Source organism: Hipposideros armiger, unplaced genomic scaffold (genome assembly GCF_001890085.2).
Source record: "Hipposideros armiger isolate ML-2016 unplaced genomic scaffold, ASM189008v1 scaffold_100, whole genome shotgun sequence".
In the NCBI taxonomy this organism is placed as follows: domain Eukaryota; kingdom Metazoa; phylum Chordata; class Mammalia; order Chiroptera; family Hipposideridae; genus Hipposideros; species Hipposideros armiger.
Window position 1 is genome coordinate 2,282,348 of NW_017731450.1, and position 16,021 is coordinate 2,298,368.

At 57.0% G+C, this 16,021-nt stretch overlaps 2 protein-coding genes and 1 long non-coding RNA gene across 8 annotated transcripts in view; 2 read left to right on the forward strand and 1 right to left on the reverse strand.

Annotated features, from left to right (window-relative positions):
* ADI1 (acireductone dioxygenase 1) overlaps positions 1–2,418 on the forward strand; it is a 17,868-nt gene extending 15,450 nt beyond the window's left edge. Inside the window, exons 2-4 of the mRNA XM_019646281.1 lie at positions 301–420; positions 1,374–1,553; positions 1,709–2,418. Of these exons, the coding sequence (XP_019501826.1) occupies positions 301–420; positions 1,374–1,553; positions 1,709–1,831 (423 nt within the window). The 3' untranslated portion in view covers positions 1,832–2,418. The remainder of the gene's footprint in view (positions 1–300; positions 421–1,373; positions 1,554–1,708) is intronic.
* A 605-nt stretch (positions 2,419–3,023) lies between these two features.
* LOC109384698 (uncharacterized) lies at positions 3,024–9,225 on the forward strand. 6 transcript variants are annotated; one of them, XR_002124468.1, is made up of 4 exons: positions 3,024–3,594; positions 4,098–8,291; positions 8,666–8,783; positions 8,949–9,225. It is a non-coding gene; the product is annotated as an uncharacterized LOC109384698 (long non-coding RNA). The 6 variants fall into 6 exon arrangements; XR_002124467.1 differs by having other exon boundaries at positions 8,666–8,779; XR_002124471.1 differs by having other exon boundaries at positions 8,708–8,779.
* A 1,095-nt stretch (positions 9,226–10,320) lies between these two features.
* Positions 10,321–16,021, reverse strand: part of TRAPPC12 (trafficking protein particle complex subunit 12) — a 43,586-nt gene continuing 37,885 nt past the window's right edge. Inside the window, exons 9-12 of the mRNA XM_019646315.1 lie at positions 14,948–15,046; positions 12,372–12,472; positions 11,616–11,703; positions 10,321–11,436 (exon numbers count right to left, since the gene is read on the reverse strand). Of these exons, the coding sequence (XP_019501860.1) occupies positions 11,194–11,436; positions 11,616–11,703; positions 12,372–12,472; positions 14,948–15,046 (531 nt within the window). The 3' untranslated portion in view covers positions 10,321–11,193. The remainder of the gene's footprint in view (positions 11,437–11,615; positions 11,704–12,371; positions 12,473–14,947; positions 15,047–16,021) is intronic.

Here is a 16,021-nt window from a genome sequence, read left to right on the forward strand (position 1 = left end):
CTGGGGGCGATGAGTTCCACCAAAGCTCCTGGCAGGGGGACCAGAGACTTGAACCCCCAGGAAGGGCTGCTGGGGGCGGGGGGCAGCAAGCAGGGATTAAACACAACTGCATTGCTTCCGGCTGTTAGGAAGAATGGGACAGCCGTTCAAAGTAGGAAAGGATGGGAAGGAAGGCTGTTTAGGATTGACGGAGGCCCGGATGGTCAATCTGGAGTATAAGCATATTGGAGGTCCAGAAAGAGAATGTTTCCATGTCTCCTTGCGTTAATGTGACCTCCTTTTTGTCGTTTAAACTCTTAGCTGGATGCTGACAAATATGAGAATGATCCAGAATTAGAAAAGATCCGAAAAGAGAGAAACTACTCCTGGATGGACATAATAACCATATGCAAAGATAAACTGCCAAATTACGAAGAAAAGGTAAAGGAGCGCTAAGTTATTTGAGAAGGGGAATCGTTATATTTACTACCTCTGCACGGAGTTTGTTTCATGTCTTCATTTGGGTTTTATATCAGAACAATGCATATTTGAATGTTATTATTATAAAATGTTAGGGGGATAAAGACCGACTAGAAGACACAAAAGTAGATTTCATTTATTGAGACGGTGAATGCCTTCCTCAGATTTTCACGTGGCCTCTGAGCTTCCATGTGATCAGCATGACTGCCATGTGCGACGTGATCACGATTGTGTGCATGTGATCATCGTGACTGCTGTGTGTGATCACGTGGTTGTGTGTGTGTGATCACGTGGTTGTGTGCGCGCGCGTGATCAGTGACTGCCGTGTGCGACGTGATCACGATTGTGTGCATGTGATCATCGTGACTGCCGTGTGTGATCACCGTTGTGTGTGTGATCAGCGCAACTGCTGTGCGCAGTGTGATCATGATTGTGTGCATGTAATCATCGTGACTGCTGTGTGTGATTATGTGATTGTGTGTGTATGATCAGCGTGACTGCCATGTGCAGTGGGTTATGAGCAGGAGCCAGAATATCTGTGGGAGTCTTAAGTCTACACATCCAAGCTGTGTGATGTTGGGTCAGTGACCTGGCCTCTCTGTGCCACACTTCCCTCATCTGTCAAATGGGGCTGACAGATGGCACCCAGGTGAGTTATTACACGTAAACGATTAAGAACGTTGCCTGGCACATGGTACCAGGTGCTAATTCTGTTTTACCGCTAGTTTGCTGATAGGTTTCATACTCTATTCTAGCTCCCACCCGCTTGTACTTATTGTAATCGTCCTTACGTTTGTGGGAAGAATTTCCATCCACCTCGGTTATGGTCTTTGAAGTCTCGGCCAGTGGCTGGGTCCATGTCAGTTCGCACACTTGGTCTCCAGCCAGACTCACAGGCTCGCCTCCTCCTCTAGATTAAAATGTTTTACGAGGAGCATTTGCACTTGGACGAAGAGATCCGCTACATCTTGGACGGCAGTGGGTACTTCGACGTGAGGGATGCAGAGGACAGATGGGTCCGGATTTCCATGGAGAAGGGGGACATGATCACGCTCCCTGCGGGCATCTACCACCGCTTCACGCTGGATGAACAGGTGGGTCGGCGTGTGATGGTCACGTCTGCTCTGTGCTTAGGTATCGGAGGATAAAATGGGATGGAACAGTTAAGACGTGAGAATTCAAAAGAGCCAAGCAAGGTACCTTGGTAGCTGGTCTGGCGCAATGTTGGATGTCTTTGTGTATCTTCTAGAACTACGTGAAGGCCATGCGGCTGTTTGTGGGAGACCCAGTGTGGACAGCATACAACCGGCCAGCTGACCACTTCGAGGCTCGAGGGCAGTACGTGGAGTTTTTGGCGCAGACAGCAGCATAGCGGGGTTCCCTGGGACCCACACCCGCCTTCATCCCTGTGAGGGTCCTGAGATGACAGCAGAAAATCTGTCGTGTTCTTGCTTTTATGTTGTAGACCTTAGGGTGGGTGAGCTTTCCTTTGCGAGATTATTTGATCAGAATGTTTTAATGAAAGGAGCTATAACACTGATTTTTGCATGGAAGTAACTGTGGAAATGTGGACACGTCCTTTTTCTCTAATTCAAGGTCAGTATTCCGTAGCCCTGTCTTAGCACATGCATCCCACTGGAACCAGATGACTTTCACCTCCCCAGGGGTAACTGCACAGCCGCCCCATCCAGACCCGATTCTGCGGCTTTAAGCAGGTTTTGGTCAAGGCCACGCCTGGCTTTCAGGTGTAAGAGTAGATGACAGGGCTGGCTGGGTGCCACACACTCTTCTCCCAAAACATGCGGAGTGGAGAGGAAGGGGTGAGCTTACATTGGGGGGCAATCCCGTTGCTTATACCACTTTCTTAACATAAACTAGCTGCCTTAATTTTAGCTCATGGCTTGGAGTTACCTTACATTCAGGTACACCTGGCTCATTAAAATCACCCCATTTACATTCTTTGTGTGATTGTATATGTGTGTAATTAATTTATATCTTATCTGTGTTCATCTTTGTTCAGTGTGAGATTTTTAGGTTAAACTCCCTACTGTATATCTTGTTACAATCAAGCTTTTGAATCTTAACAAGAAAATGGTGCATTATTTTCTTAATAATTCTGAGATGTAGTTATGCCTAATTTGTAATAATCATAGAAAAGCCCTAAATCAACGTCATGCTTTAAGGGCAGGTTATTTTAAGGGTTTCTAAAAACTGGTCTATGGGCCGGCCGAGTGGCGCGTTGGTTAAGAGTTGGCTTGGGACGCCAGCTCTGAGCAGCAGGGCTCCGGTTCAGATCCCACATATGAGGGCCAGTGACACTGCCCTCTACAGCTAAGATGGTGAACAACAGCTCGACCTGGAGCTGGGCTGCTGTGAGTTACCGGCAACGGCGTAGGGTGCAGTGGGGCTTCAGTGGGGCTGCCAAAAGCTACCATGTGTGGCCAGCAGCCGGCGAGAGCTGCCATGAGCCACCGTGAGTGGCCGTCCAGTGGCCGGCAACCAATCTGCCTCACCTGGGAAGAGTGCAATGATAATACCAACGTGGGCCAGTCCTAGACTGAAGAACAAAAGGACAGCAATTTGTCTGTTCCACTCCCCTAATTTCCCAATAAAATCTTTTTAAAAAACTGGTGTAAAAACTTTGTGTTAAAATTTCCCTTTCAAACTTCCACATGACTCTTGGGATGCGCGTCCATTGCGCAGTGGAAGCTCAAGCCGTAGACATCTTGGCTGACTTTGAATTTTAGGGTTCAAGTGTGTGCAGGTGGCAGAAGACTTGGTCTACTCCCCATGGCCTCCGATCCAGTGAAATGACAAAGATTTTTTTTTTATATTAAGTGCAGTGGTTTAAAATGCATCTTCTACCCAATGATGGAGCCTGGTTGTCCCCTTGAGTGTGGGCTGGACTTGGCGACTCGTTTCTAATGGCTAAGATGTGGCAGAGGTGACTGTGACAGCTGTGGTTTCCTGCTTGCTCTCCAGGGTCACTTACGGGAGGCCACCGCCATGTCAGGACACCGGCCGCCCCACCCTGCCCACTGAGGGGAGCAGCCCCTCCAACTTCAGTGGCGCCTTCAGCTGATGTGGCTGCTCTCCCGAGGAGCCCAGCCAAGCACGCCGATTCCCGACTCAGAGGTTGTCGGCGACAATACACTTAGAGCCTGCAAACAGTGTCCTCAGTCACTAGCTTTTGGGGCAATTCTGTTGTACAGCAGTGATAGTGGATGGGTGAAGTAAAATCCCTAAGTGTCCCCCTCCACCCAGAAAGGTGCCACCTGGGGAGCAGCTGTGAGAAACAGAAGCAAATGGGTCCAGCCTGTGGGGAAACAAACCAGGTGCAGCTGCTTTCCGTGCAGGCAGCAGACGTCTGCCCGGGAGGCGGGTACAGGCGGTGGCAGCAGGGAAGGGGGTTCTTGTCCCCCCGGCTGCGGGCACCTTCAGGACACACTGTCTGCCCTGGCACCGGGCTCATGCAGCAAGCCTGAGTGGGGAAGAGGATGAGGGGAAGAGGGTCCTTTTCTGTCCCAGTGTGTACACAGATGGTGACAGTCACAGGGGTCCCTGCATCCAACAGGCTTCACCCTCCAGCTGGTCTCGTCCTATCCTGGGGTCCTGACTGGTCTCTTCTGTTGTCTCAGGTGGGGCTCTTTGCTGTGAGTGACGGAGATCCGTGTGAAGAAAGCTCAGGTGACGACAGGAGCACATTTGGGTGACAGGCAAGAGTGTCATCTTGTCTCTTCTGCGAGGTGGCCTTATTCTGTGTTGCAAATCGGACGCCTTCTCACGGCGGGGACACTGGATTGTGTGGAGCCTGACTTGTCACCCCACTACCGGGGAGGGGCGGCGCTCTCTGCCCAGCTCTGGTCCCCATGCTCCAGGGAGGGGTCTGTGTGACTCCACCTGGGTCGGGAGCTCCGGTGAGGGGGACAAGGCCAGAGAGCAGTCATGGCTGCGAGGGGCTACCCCCGAGCATCGGAGTGGCTATGGTGTCATCCATAGCTGTCCCCATGTGCCTCCAGGTCCTGCTGGCCTGAGGTGGGGACAGCTGTGGAATTCCACCACCATGATTTCTAGATTGGAGTGGCAGGGAAGTCCTAAGCGTCATCCCCGGGGAAGGAGACCACCTGTCATTGCTTTGTCAGAGGGGCTGTCTGTCTCCTCTGAAGCCCTGGGGAGAATGGCTTTCGGACAGTCCGGGGAGGCGTGGGACAGTCCGGCTCAGAGGGACAGGTCCGCCTTCACAGTGTCTGTGGGGCGAGGCTCCTGCACTTGGTGGGAAGGGCCAGCTCAGGATGGCATGTGAACTGGGGGTGCAGCCCCTCACAACGGGTCGCAGCATGGCTGATGGCTTCGACTGGGGAGGGGCCAGCTGCTCCTGGTGTCCAGTGCCATCCTGACTGGCCAGCTCCCACGTCCCAGGTGGCATGGGCAGCTGACCGTGCCTTCTCAGTTCTGGAGGCACAAGTCTGACGGCAGGAGGCCAGCGTGGGCGCATGCTGGTGAGGATGGACTTCCTGGCGTGCGGACGGCACTGTCTCCGTCCTCTCACAGGGCAGAGGCACAGCGAGCTCTGGCGTCCCATCGTCACGGCTCATTTAACCTCATCACCCCAAAGGCCCAGCTCCTAACACCCGCCCGCTGGGCCTGACTGCAGCGTGTGGATCTGGGGGACACATCCAGTCCCCAGCGCGCTGATAGCAGACGCTGAGCACCCCTTTGGAAAACCGAAAGTTGAGCTCTGTCTGTGCTGGTAGCACTGCTGGCCACCCCAGCTCTCCCCCGGCCGCCCAACAGCCCAGAACAGCCCTCGGGTGACCAGGGGGCTTCCTTCCGGACACCGCAGGGCAGGGCGAGCCTCACTCTTCCTTGACAGGCCCCGCCCATCCGTGCTGTCAGGGCCCCGAATCCTGTCGACAGTGTGGGACAGTTGTCCATCTTGGAAAAGGTTGCAGTGTGTGCATGTGAGCGTGTGTGTACACGCACGTGCACCCCGGCCCTGGACCAGGATGCAGGAAACGCCCCAGCCAGCCATCCTACTCTGCCTGGCTGGGCCCCGAGGAGGGCAGAGCAGGAGCCTGGGGGCCGGTGGGGACGAGGGGACAGGGGCCTGCAGAGCAGATGCCCTGGGAGCAGGCGCCCTTCTCTGCGTTTGTTTCCTGCTGGAAGTTACTGTTTTCCGCAGCATCTCTTCCCTGCGGGGGGGTCAGGACCCTGGAGCCACCAGGCAGGCCGCCGCCGCCCAGGTCAGTGTCGGGGGCTGTGAGTGGGGACCTGGCGCTGGGGCCTTGGTTTCCCTCCTGGGAACAGGTGTGCTTTGGGGGAGCCGCCACTAGGACCTCCTGTGCCCCCTTGTCAGTACACTTCAGTGTCTAATTACCTGTGTTAAAAACGCTTGATTGTTTTGCACAAACTTCTGAAACCCAAGTAGGATCTCATGTGGGTGCTAAAGCCGCCTGCAAAAGACGTGGTAACATCAATACAAGTTGCTTTCGTGCCCACGTCCCCAGGCCTGCCCCATCCTTAAAGCCCTGATGCTCTCTGGTGGGGGGGGGGGACTCTGCTGGCACCAGACGGTATTGATCGCCCTGCAGAAGGACATGGGGTGGTGGGCAAGGGCACAGGGTGACGGGCACACCCTCAGCAGGGCAGGGCCTCGGGCCGATGGACACATCTTGGCATTAATGCTGGTGGCTCGGAGCTGAGGGGAGGCTCGGCTCAGCACATGGAAAGCACAGGGGCTTGTGCCCTCGGATGTGAAACGTCTGCTTTGGTCCACACGTGCCTGCCACCCAGCAGGGATGGCGGGTGAGCAGTGATGACAACATTCATGGCAGCTGGGTCTCAGCGTGGGGCCTCGTTTGGAAGCGGGGTCTGCAGATGTGGGCAGTAAGGGTGTGAGCTCATCCTGGATGGGGAGGCTGAGTCCGAGGCTGCTGTCCTTGGACAGGAGACGGAGGGAGTGGCCACGGGACGGCAGGGGCTGCAGGGACGCTGACCACCTACCTGAGGCTGGGGGAGGCGTGGAACCCTGCTCCCCCAGGGCCCCTGGAAGGCACAGGCCTGCCCACACTGGCCCGACCCCTGGGCTCCTGCGGTGAGCAGAAGGATCTCTGGTTTGCAGCCCCGTCTTCTTTGCTAGGACAAAGCAGGATACAGTCTGGCTTCCATTTTCAAAAGAGAGTGCAGGGTTTGGACGGTCAGCTCCCCACCCGAGATGACCCAGCAGGTGGGGGCAGGGCACCTGGCCCCTCTGTCCCCATCCCTGAGGCCTGGCTGTCCCCAGTGGCGGGGAGGGGATGGTGGGGGCACGAGGTGGCGCAGAGTGGCACAGGGCACGGGCACAGGCTCAGCACACATGCATCCAGGCCGCCCCTCCTCACCTCTGAGGCTGACCACGCGATGTCCCTGCTGTCCCCAGCATGGTGGGGGAGGACAGGGCCGTTACCACTCTAACCCTGTGCCCGTGACTGAGCAGATGTGCCCTCTGCAGGGCCCAGGACAGCAGTGCACGCGGAGGGGCCACGCTCCCCGCACTCCTAGAGCGTCTAGGAGCCCCTGTTCCTGGGCAAGTGAGAACTTGGGGAAGGGGGGGCGGGGATGGTTTCCGCCACAGCTGAGGGCCAGAAGCAGGGCGTGTCTCCGGGGGGGGGGCACCTCCGCTACCAGAAAACTGGCTCCGGGGTCTTGCTTCTCTGCCCGGGGCTGTAGGCACGCACCCTCAGCTTCGCTTTTGCCTGGATTTTTCACCTGGACTCTGTATCCGGTGACGTAAGTGGAGCGAGCGTCAGAGTCCCTGACTGCCACCTCTCCCTGGACCTGCTCGTTTGCTGTGTCTAAATGCTCCTGTGTCGGGGACCCGGGCAGACTTCCCTGGGTGGCCCGTCCTCAGGACACCCGACCACTGTGGCCGGGCGGCTCCCGCGGCTTCAGCTCCTGTCCCTCCGGTCCCTGAGGACTGCTGAGGGCCCAGGAGGACGGGCTGGTCTGAGTGTCCCTGTGCCATCACACACTCATCTTTCCTGGCGCGGCTGCCTGGCCGGGGCCCCCGGACGGCAGGGTTGGCCTTGTCCTCTGTGCACATACCCCTGGTGTCTGCGGGGGGCTCCTTGTGAGGCCCCCCATGGTGCATCAGGGCCCATGCTTCTGCTTCCAGTCCTCATCAGCCCCTTACAGACCCCTCTCCAAATACAGCCACACTGCGGATTAGGGCTGCAACCTATGCATGGGGGTTGAGGGGAGGGACACTGGGGAACAGCTTTCGGGCGCAGGAAGCTGGCTGGACAGGGTGGGGACAGATGGTGCAGGAGCCATCGGGGCAACGGGGTCAGCCTCACGGGCTTGTGGCCCCACTCTAGAGTGGGAACCCGTGGATGGCTGGGACACGGGGCACCGTGTGTGTGCCCCGTGGGGACAAGCCAGTGAAGAAGCTGTGACAACCCTCTATCTTCCTAATAGGAGGGAGGCAGGTTCAGAGAAGCCCAGCTGCTCCACCAAGGCCCCAGGATTCAGGGTGGCAGACGCCACGTTTTCAGTGCCTCTGCTTCGGTGTCACACTGGAGAGGATGTGACATCGTGCTGTAACTATGGGGGCACTTGCTATGGCCAGGTTTTCTTCCAGAAGACAGTTAGCAAACAGCCCAGGGGCCCGAGGCAGACGGTGGCCTGTTTCCGAATGTCCTGCAAGCTCAGAATGGTTTTTATAGCCTTAAACAGCTGGGAAACAAACACAAGCCAAAGCAGATACGACCGAGATGGCACACGGCCGCAAAGCCTGAGGACTTACCATCTGGCTCGTCACAGGGAACGCTTGCTGGCCGCCCTCCTAGGATGCAGTGAGCAAAGTGGGGGCCGGCGGTGGGGGAGGGGGAGCTGTGATCACAGGCTTGTCCTCCATCATGTCCCGTCTGTGGGGAGAGGGGACTTCGGAGCATGGGTGTCACCTCCTGCAGGGCGACCCCACAGGACTTCACAGAGGTGCCCACGAAGACATGCAGGGCTCACACAGGCAGAGGGCCAGCCCCGGGGCAGGCGCGGCTGCGGTGGCAGGCGGTTCTTTAGTCCAGTAGCAAGGCGTCCTGGGCCTCCTGTTAACGGCTCGCTGAGTGTGTGAAGTTACAGACATAGTTCTAAACATAGTCACCCCATAACATGTTTGAGTTCTGTGCCCCCTGAAAAAACAGAACATGCTGAAGTAGCATTCCTGCAGGTCGGACAAGTCCGAGTTGGTCGCTTTCCCTGTAACCATCAGGCCAAGACACGTGAGAAAGCGGATGGCTCCTGAATGGGCAAGAGACACTTCATTATCAGGATTATAATAATGGTTGGTAAGAATCATCTCATGGCTTTTTAACGGGCAGATCTTTACAGACGCCCAGCGGGGACTGGGGAGGAGCATGGCTGGGCTTCCCGGGGCGTCTGGAATTCCCTGAGTGCTGCTAGGAGCACGTGCTCGAGGCCCCACCCGGGAGCCGTGTTTCTTTTTATTCAAGAGGTGTTTGGCGACTGAAGGTGGATGTGCCACGGCTGGAGCTGGGTCTGCCCTTCAGAGGCTCTGGGGCTCCCTGGAGATGCAGACACTGACAGATGTTCGTTCTATACAGAGGAGGCAGCTCTGGGAGACACAGCAGCCCAGAGCGACTCACTGGAGAGGGTGCAGTCTGAGCCCGGCTCAGGACTGCAAGAAATGGCCACACTTCTATTCTTTAATAGAATTAAATCCATTTTTTAAAAAAGATTTTTATTGGGGAATTGGGGGATGGGAACAGCGCTGGGAAATTGGGGGAAGGGGAACAGACAAGTTGCTGTCCTTTTGTTCTTCAGTCTAGTTGTGGAGGGCGTTGCTTCACTGGCCCAAGTTGGCACCATCATTATGCTCTTCCCAGGGGAGGCAGATCAGTCGCCAGCTTCTGGACGGCCGCTCACGCTGGCTGCCGGCTACACACGGTAACCCATGGCAACCCACTGCCACAGGGGCTGCAGCCTATGCCATCGCCGGCGACTCACGGCAGCCCAGCTCCAGGTTGAGCTGTTGTTCAGCATCTTAGCTGTGGAGGGCAGTGTCACTGGCCCTCATATGTGGGATCCGAACCGGGGCCCTCTGGCGTCCCAAGCCAGTTCTTAACCATCGCGCCACTCGGCCGGCCCTTAAATCCATTTTTGGCCCCTTCCTTCTGAACTTGACTGTTCCTGGACCCCCAGCCTGCACAGGGTGAGACCAGAATCCCAGGCTCAGGTGTGGCCTGGAGAACGTTCGGTGGCTCTGAGGCCAGCACATCCTAGTGGCCCTGGCACACTGTCTGACCATGCGGTGCCTATGAGCTCCCAGGGCCAGAAACCCTGGTGGCCTGGCTCCCACTGTCCAGGCCCGAGACTGTCCCAGGCAGGACGTCCTGGGTCCCACGCCATCCCTGAGCTGGGTGGTTCCTGGTCAGAGCAGGATCTGCAGTGCTTTGTCCCTGCCGGCCGGCAGTGGCCTTCCCAGCATCACCTGTGTGTGTCCCCAAAGCCAAGCGGGGCCAGGGCCACCTCAGGGCCTAGGCTGCGGGGTCGGGTGTGCGGGAGACGTCAGCAGAACAAGAGCTGTCCGGCCGCACATCTGGGGATGCAAACCCCAGTTCCCTGGGGAACCCTGAGTCCTGTCTCCAGTTTGCCGGGCTCCGTCCCGGAAGCCTGTGTGGCATCTGCTTTTATGCACAATGACGGGGGACCATTCTCAACCACTGACCTGGAAACGCAGGTTCAGGACACAGACCCCTCTGTGGCCACGTGCCAGGTTCAAGCTGGAGGTTGAGTCCTGTCCAGCCACCAAAGCCAGATCTGAAGGAAAACCTTGTGACGGGGAATTCAAATGACATCATCAGATTTTCGGGGCGACAAAACAAGTTTTTATTTTTCTCTCCTTGGAGAGGTTTTAGAACCTTCTCAGTACCCCACAGTCCTGTGGCCGTCTAATCTTCTCCTCCTGTTTTAACGTGTAATTAATTTGTATTTCCGCAACTGTGCTGAGGCCGTCTGCCCGATATATGTTGGTGGTTTTGCTTTTTTACTTTATTACCAACATGAACAGAAACACAGCTTCGCTTTACTTCTGCACTAGACGTTCAGATCACGTCTGAACTGAGATCTAACCTGGACCAGAAGAGCGGCAACCGGGAGGAGCCTGGCTGTTCCCGGCCCCCGGCCTTTCTCGGGAGGGAAGGCGTTTTCGGGTGTGCAGGTTTTGTAAGAGCAGGAACAAGTCCCGACATTCAGGCTGGAAGGAGGACGTAGCTGCCACTAGCCTGCCGGCCGCACCTTCGCTTCTGCTGTTCACTGACGCCCGAAACGCCCCCACGCCCCTGTGATGCACAGAACACGGGACGTGACGGTGGCCCGCGCCCATCGCCCAGCTGCGAAGGAGCCGGATGGGTCAAACAGGCGCATTCAGTGCTGGGGGTGGGGGGGGGAGGAGTGCGAGGCGCCCCGTTTGGCGCCTGTCCCCGTGTTGACAAACGCACCAGGCGCTCGGACAGGGCAGGACGGTCACGTCTCGCTCTTCTCGGGGGACGTCCCACTCCCAGGAACAAGGAGAAGGGACAGTGCGTCCCGTGGATCTCTCCGTCCACGATGCCGCCCTTCCTCACTGCCCGGAGTTCAACAAACTGCCGAGTGGCGTGGCCCGGCCCGATCGCGGACCTGGCCAGCTACGTTCCCGTGCTCGCCACAGGGCACGGTCCCCGGGCGCGGGCGCGGGGCCTAGGCCAGCTTGAGGCACTGCGTGTTGAAGCTGTCCCCCTCCTTGCTGGCCACCGCCTCGAGCAGGGCCTGCTTCTTCTGCGCGCTCCGCGACGACTCCAGCTCGTACATGGTGGTCAGGTTGAAGAGCACGCTCTCGTGCAGGCAGCGCCCGGGGTCCTGCTGCACCATGGCCTCCAGCTGCCGCAGCGAGTCCTTGAGGCGGCCCAGGTACAGCAGGCACACGGCCGCGTTGTTGTTGGCCTGGAGGAGAGGACGCTGTCAGCGGGCACGGCTGCCAGCTGCCCGCTCGCGCCCGCCGCACGGCTGCGGCTCTGTGCCCAGGGCTGTGCAGGGCCGGAAGCCCCCACCCCCACCCCACCGCCAGGGCCAGTGGGCCTGGGCACCGCCGCTGGGGGCTGTCACATGCTGCACCATCTTACCACTGCATTTGTTGGTTCAATCTTTAAAATTTCTGTGAAGAACCTGTGGGCTTCTGCAAAGTTATTCTGGCCGAGGTGAAGGAAAGCTCTGGAACAGAAGTGACATGTTAGCGATCAGCCAGCAAAGGGCGAGATGCTGGTGTGCCCGCCGGACGGGCAGGGTGGCTCCCCAAACTGCACAGGCGCGACGGGCGACTGCTTCCCCAAACGCAGCTCCGAGCAGGTTGGGGGCCACACTCTCCAGGTGGAGCAGGAGGCAGCCCGGGGACCGAACCCCGTCAGGCACTCTGGCCGGAAGTTAAAGCAGGCCTGCCTGTTCTTAACAGACGTCGCAACTGCGCCCAAATCCCTGCCTGCTGCACAGCCTGGTCCCACCTCAGCTCTCCCTCCCGCTCCTGAGTCCCCGGCGGCCCCAGCCCGGTGAACACGGGCTGCGCGCTGCCACAGGCCGCCTCCCTCATAAAAGCCAAACCGACACAGGGCGGGAGTGAACGTCTCTGCAAACTTCTGCTGGAAATGGGGGCAGTACGCACAGGAGGTGGAAAATGAAGGGGAGAAATCTTAGATTTCACGGCTAGAGGAACGTGACTGCAGCTCAGGGAATGCCATGCTCTCCTCGGGGCCGCGGGGGTTGTTTTGGTTCCGCGCGACTCGGGCAGGAGGGGGACAAGGACGAGCCAGCCCTGGACCGTCACTCCTCAGGGAGTTTACGCTCTTTTGGGAAATCTAAGAAATATCTGATTTTAAAACACATACCTGTTCATTAAAACCACTATTTTCCCCTGCAGGCCATCTGATTTCTGGGTTACTTTCTCCACATCTTGAAAATACTTTTCAGCTGTTTTTATGTCTCCAATCTGCTTTGACAAAATGTAGTCAGTTCAAGAGACAGGCCCACATCCAACACATAGTTCCCCACTGTCACGTCAGGGCATGGGGACACGTGGTAACCATTTACTAATTACTTTTTGTAAAAAACAAAAGCAAGAGACATTTTGGACACAGTGGGCGACATCTCCACCTCAGAAAGCCTTGTGAACACATGTGCCATTAAAAGTCCATCGTCACCCTGGACTTTGAAAGGAATCCTGGCATAGCGGCATAGCATCAGGTAGAACAACAATAAAATGAATGACTAAAAAACCATAACATTTATGGATTTGTATAACATGGCAGGCCCCCAACCAGTTAAATGATAGAGACCATCAAACTTACAATTTTCTAAGTCATATTTTGTCCAATACTAGACTTCTACTGAAAAGAAGGAAAGGCACAGCCCACTTTTACCAAACACACGAGGAAGCCTGCCAGCACCCTAAATAAGGGAGCCCAGACCCACTGGGACTGCCGATGGCCAACGTGTCCCTGTGCCGCCGTTGCCCGAGAGCCACGTGGCGTTTGGTGAGGAAGCCGGTTTCTGCCTCCAAAGCACAGGGACTGGAACCAACGACCGAAGGCTTATGAGAGACACGGCAGCTAAAAGAGACTCCTGTGAGGACAGGCGCTTCCACAGAAGGGGACGGGGACCCCAATGCCTGTGTCCCAGGGCTAGCGTAACAAAACGCAGGTCTGAGTGGTGCCTGTTCCAGAACAGCCAGGGCCCTACGACACACTGTCCTCTGTCCACATCACAAATAATTGCGTGAGAACCAAACGGGCTGGGTTTGTGCTACCTGCACGCTAGCCCGCGGACGCGAGCGGAAGAACAGCTCATGGAGCAGCGCCAGCTAACGCCCTGCCGGGGCCGACAAACCCTGACCCACAGCTTCTCCAGCCACCGCTGGGCGACGCCGGGACTGGGCCTCATGCTCCTGCTCGTCCCCGGGCAGAGGCCCCGCCTGCCCTCTGTCCCCCACCACCCTTCCACGGGAGCTGGAGCCTGTCCCTCCGGAGCCAAGGGCAGGCGAGCTAACTGCCCAGCAGCAAAGATTTGCGTTCCCGAAGGTCAGGGTTCCTCTCCAGCAGTGTGGCCACTGCAGCTGGGTGCCCTGGCACCGCCCCAAGGAAACTGGGCTCGGTGTTTGGTGACAGAAGTGACCGGAAGTCTGATGACGTGGAAGTCTCATGTCTTTTGCCAGTGTCCATGAAACTGGCAGCTAACTTCACAGGGTACAAGGGGGGCAGTGTCAGACCCTTCCCAGTGGCTGACGGCACCCCACAAACATGAGGAGCAGGAAAAACAAACAAAATGCATAAACGACACCCCCACCCGGCATCTGTCCAGCATGGTCCTTCCTGCAGCACACAGGAAGTCCCCTCTGCGGACTTGGACTCGCTGACGAGACACTCAGGTCAAAGGCAATTAAAAGTATTGCAGGATATCTATTGGGTTGTCGGAAAAGTCTTGACGTTATTTTTTCTATGTTTTTCATTGCAAAAATGCATCATGACTTTTCCGACAACCCAATAGTAAGTCAGCAAATAAATAAATCCAAACTAGTTATTTGAAGAAAACAGATAAGTGGATGAACTAATCAAGAAAAAGCAGCATACATAAACCAAATTATAAACCTAAAAGGAGAAAAAACTACAGCAGAAATGAAATTGAAGGAATTATGAAAGAGGACAGTATTTCACAAAACTTGATGGACCACGTAGGTGACCTAGGACACTCTACCAACACTGATCCCGGAACCAGACAAAAACACTGCAGGCCCAGAACCCTAGAGCAGGACAGGCGTCAGGGAGGCGAGGGGCGCGGCCGCCCACAGACCCCAGCAGCTCAGCGCGGGCATTTCCTAGGTGACTTATTCAAGCCTTCAAGGAGCAGACAAGTCCAAAATCGCCGAAGTTCTGCAGAGAGCAGACAAAGGGAAAGCTCCTGACTTATTTTTATGCGGACAGGAGGCGGGTACCAAGTGCCTGAGGAGAGGGTGTGTGCACGCACAAGCCCCAGACCAGCCGCCCCTGAAATTACAAACACAGGGAACTGCGGACACACGCCTCCCTGCAACTCCGTTCGGGGCAGCAATTTCTGTGGCAGAAATGAAACGTTCACTGCATCTGACGCCCCTCTTCCAGAAACGGCCGGCGGGTGGGGCCATGGGAGCAGATGTGCAAGCAGGGTGCGCTCCCTGCCCCCACCCCGCAGCCCCTGGAGGCAGGGCTTCCCGGAGGCGGCCTCTGCACAGCCTGCTGCGCTGGCGCCGGGACTGGGCCATCCGCTCCAGGTCTGGGCTCATCGTGCTCCCTGCCCCACGAGCTACATTTCTCTTCCGTCAGCTGCTTCTCCTGCGGCAGTCCTCCCCCATCTCAGCCGCCCTGACCACTACAGACCGCCGCGCCTGCTCTGGGTGTCCCCACTGCGGCTCCTGTGTGCGGGCAGCACTCACCTGAAGGAAGATGCGGCCGATGCCACTCAGCAGCTGCGACTCCTGCTCCGGGTGACACTGGATGACGGAGTGATAGGCGCCCACAGCCAGCACGTAGTCCTGCGGAGACAAACCCAAGGAGGGTTCAGAGGAAGAAGGTCACTCGCCACTTTCCGTGTGAGAGTCAAGTGCCTGCAGACCCGCCGTGGGCAGTGGACAGAGGGACACGTCGGGTGGGAGGCAGGACACAGGTGAGAGCCGCTCGGCCAGCCAGGACCGTCGCCCTGCCCCTCATCCGACTGGTGACCGTGTCCCATCACTGGGGCCGAGGGGCCTTCCTGCCTCCGCCTCAGGTAGCAGCCAGAGCTTCTCCGGCGGCGCCTCTAACGCGCTCTTCCCCGACAAAGGTATTAGGTGACCTGGTGAACTCTGTCTTGACTCCACAGCTACTTAGGTCAGCCGCGTTTATTAAAAGCTTCTCTTAAATGTTTTCCATGCTAGAAATGGCGTTCGAGTCTTCAAATGTAAACAAAATGCAGCAAGACAACCTCGCTGAGAGCGTGAGCACAAGGCTTCGGTCAGAAGGGCGCGTTGGGACGCCCGGGGGCCACACAGGAGTCCCTCTGCAAAGGACACTCACAGGGGCGTCGGAAAGGCTGTGCAGGCCACCGCGCCCCACTCGCTTCTCCCGGCCCTCGGCGGGCGCCCTGTCACCTGCCCTCGGCCGGGATGAGTGACGACGGCCTCCACAGGTGAGAGGCTGACCCAGACGCCCTGGGAGAAGGGTTAGCCACCTGGGTGAGCCCCTGGCCGCCAGGCTCCCACGCGCCCGGCTGTGTAGTGGGCACAGTGCTGACCGCGTTTCTGAGTATGGCCCACAAGGCAGCAATAAACACGGCACCAGTGGAATTTTCTCCTTATTCCCCATAATGCCCGAGAAGGTACCTTTATTTCTTTAGTCTACATTTTCAATCTTATCCAAACTGGGACTGGAGTTACTACTCTGCTAATTGGGATGTTGTAAAGACAGACAGATGACAAGTAAGATTCCAGCTTAGCAGGAAATGTGGCCTCTCCAGTCTGGCACCTTCAAGT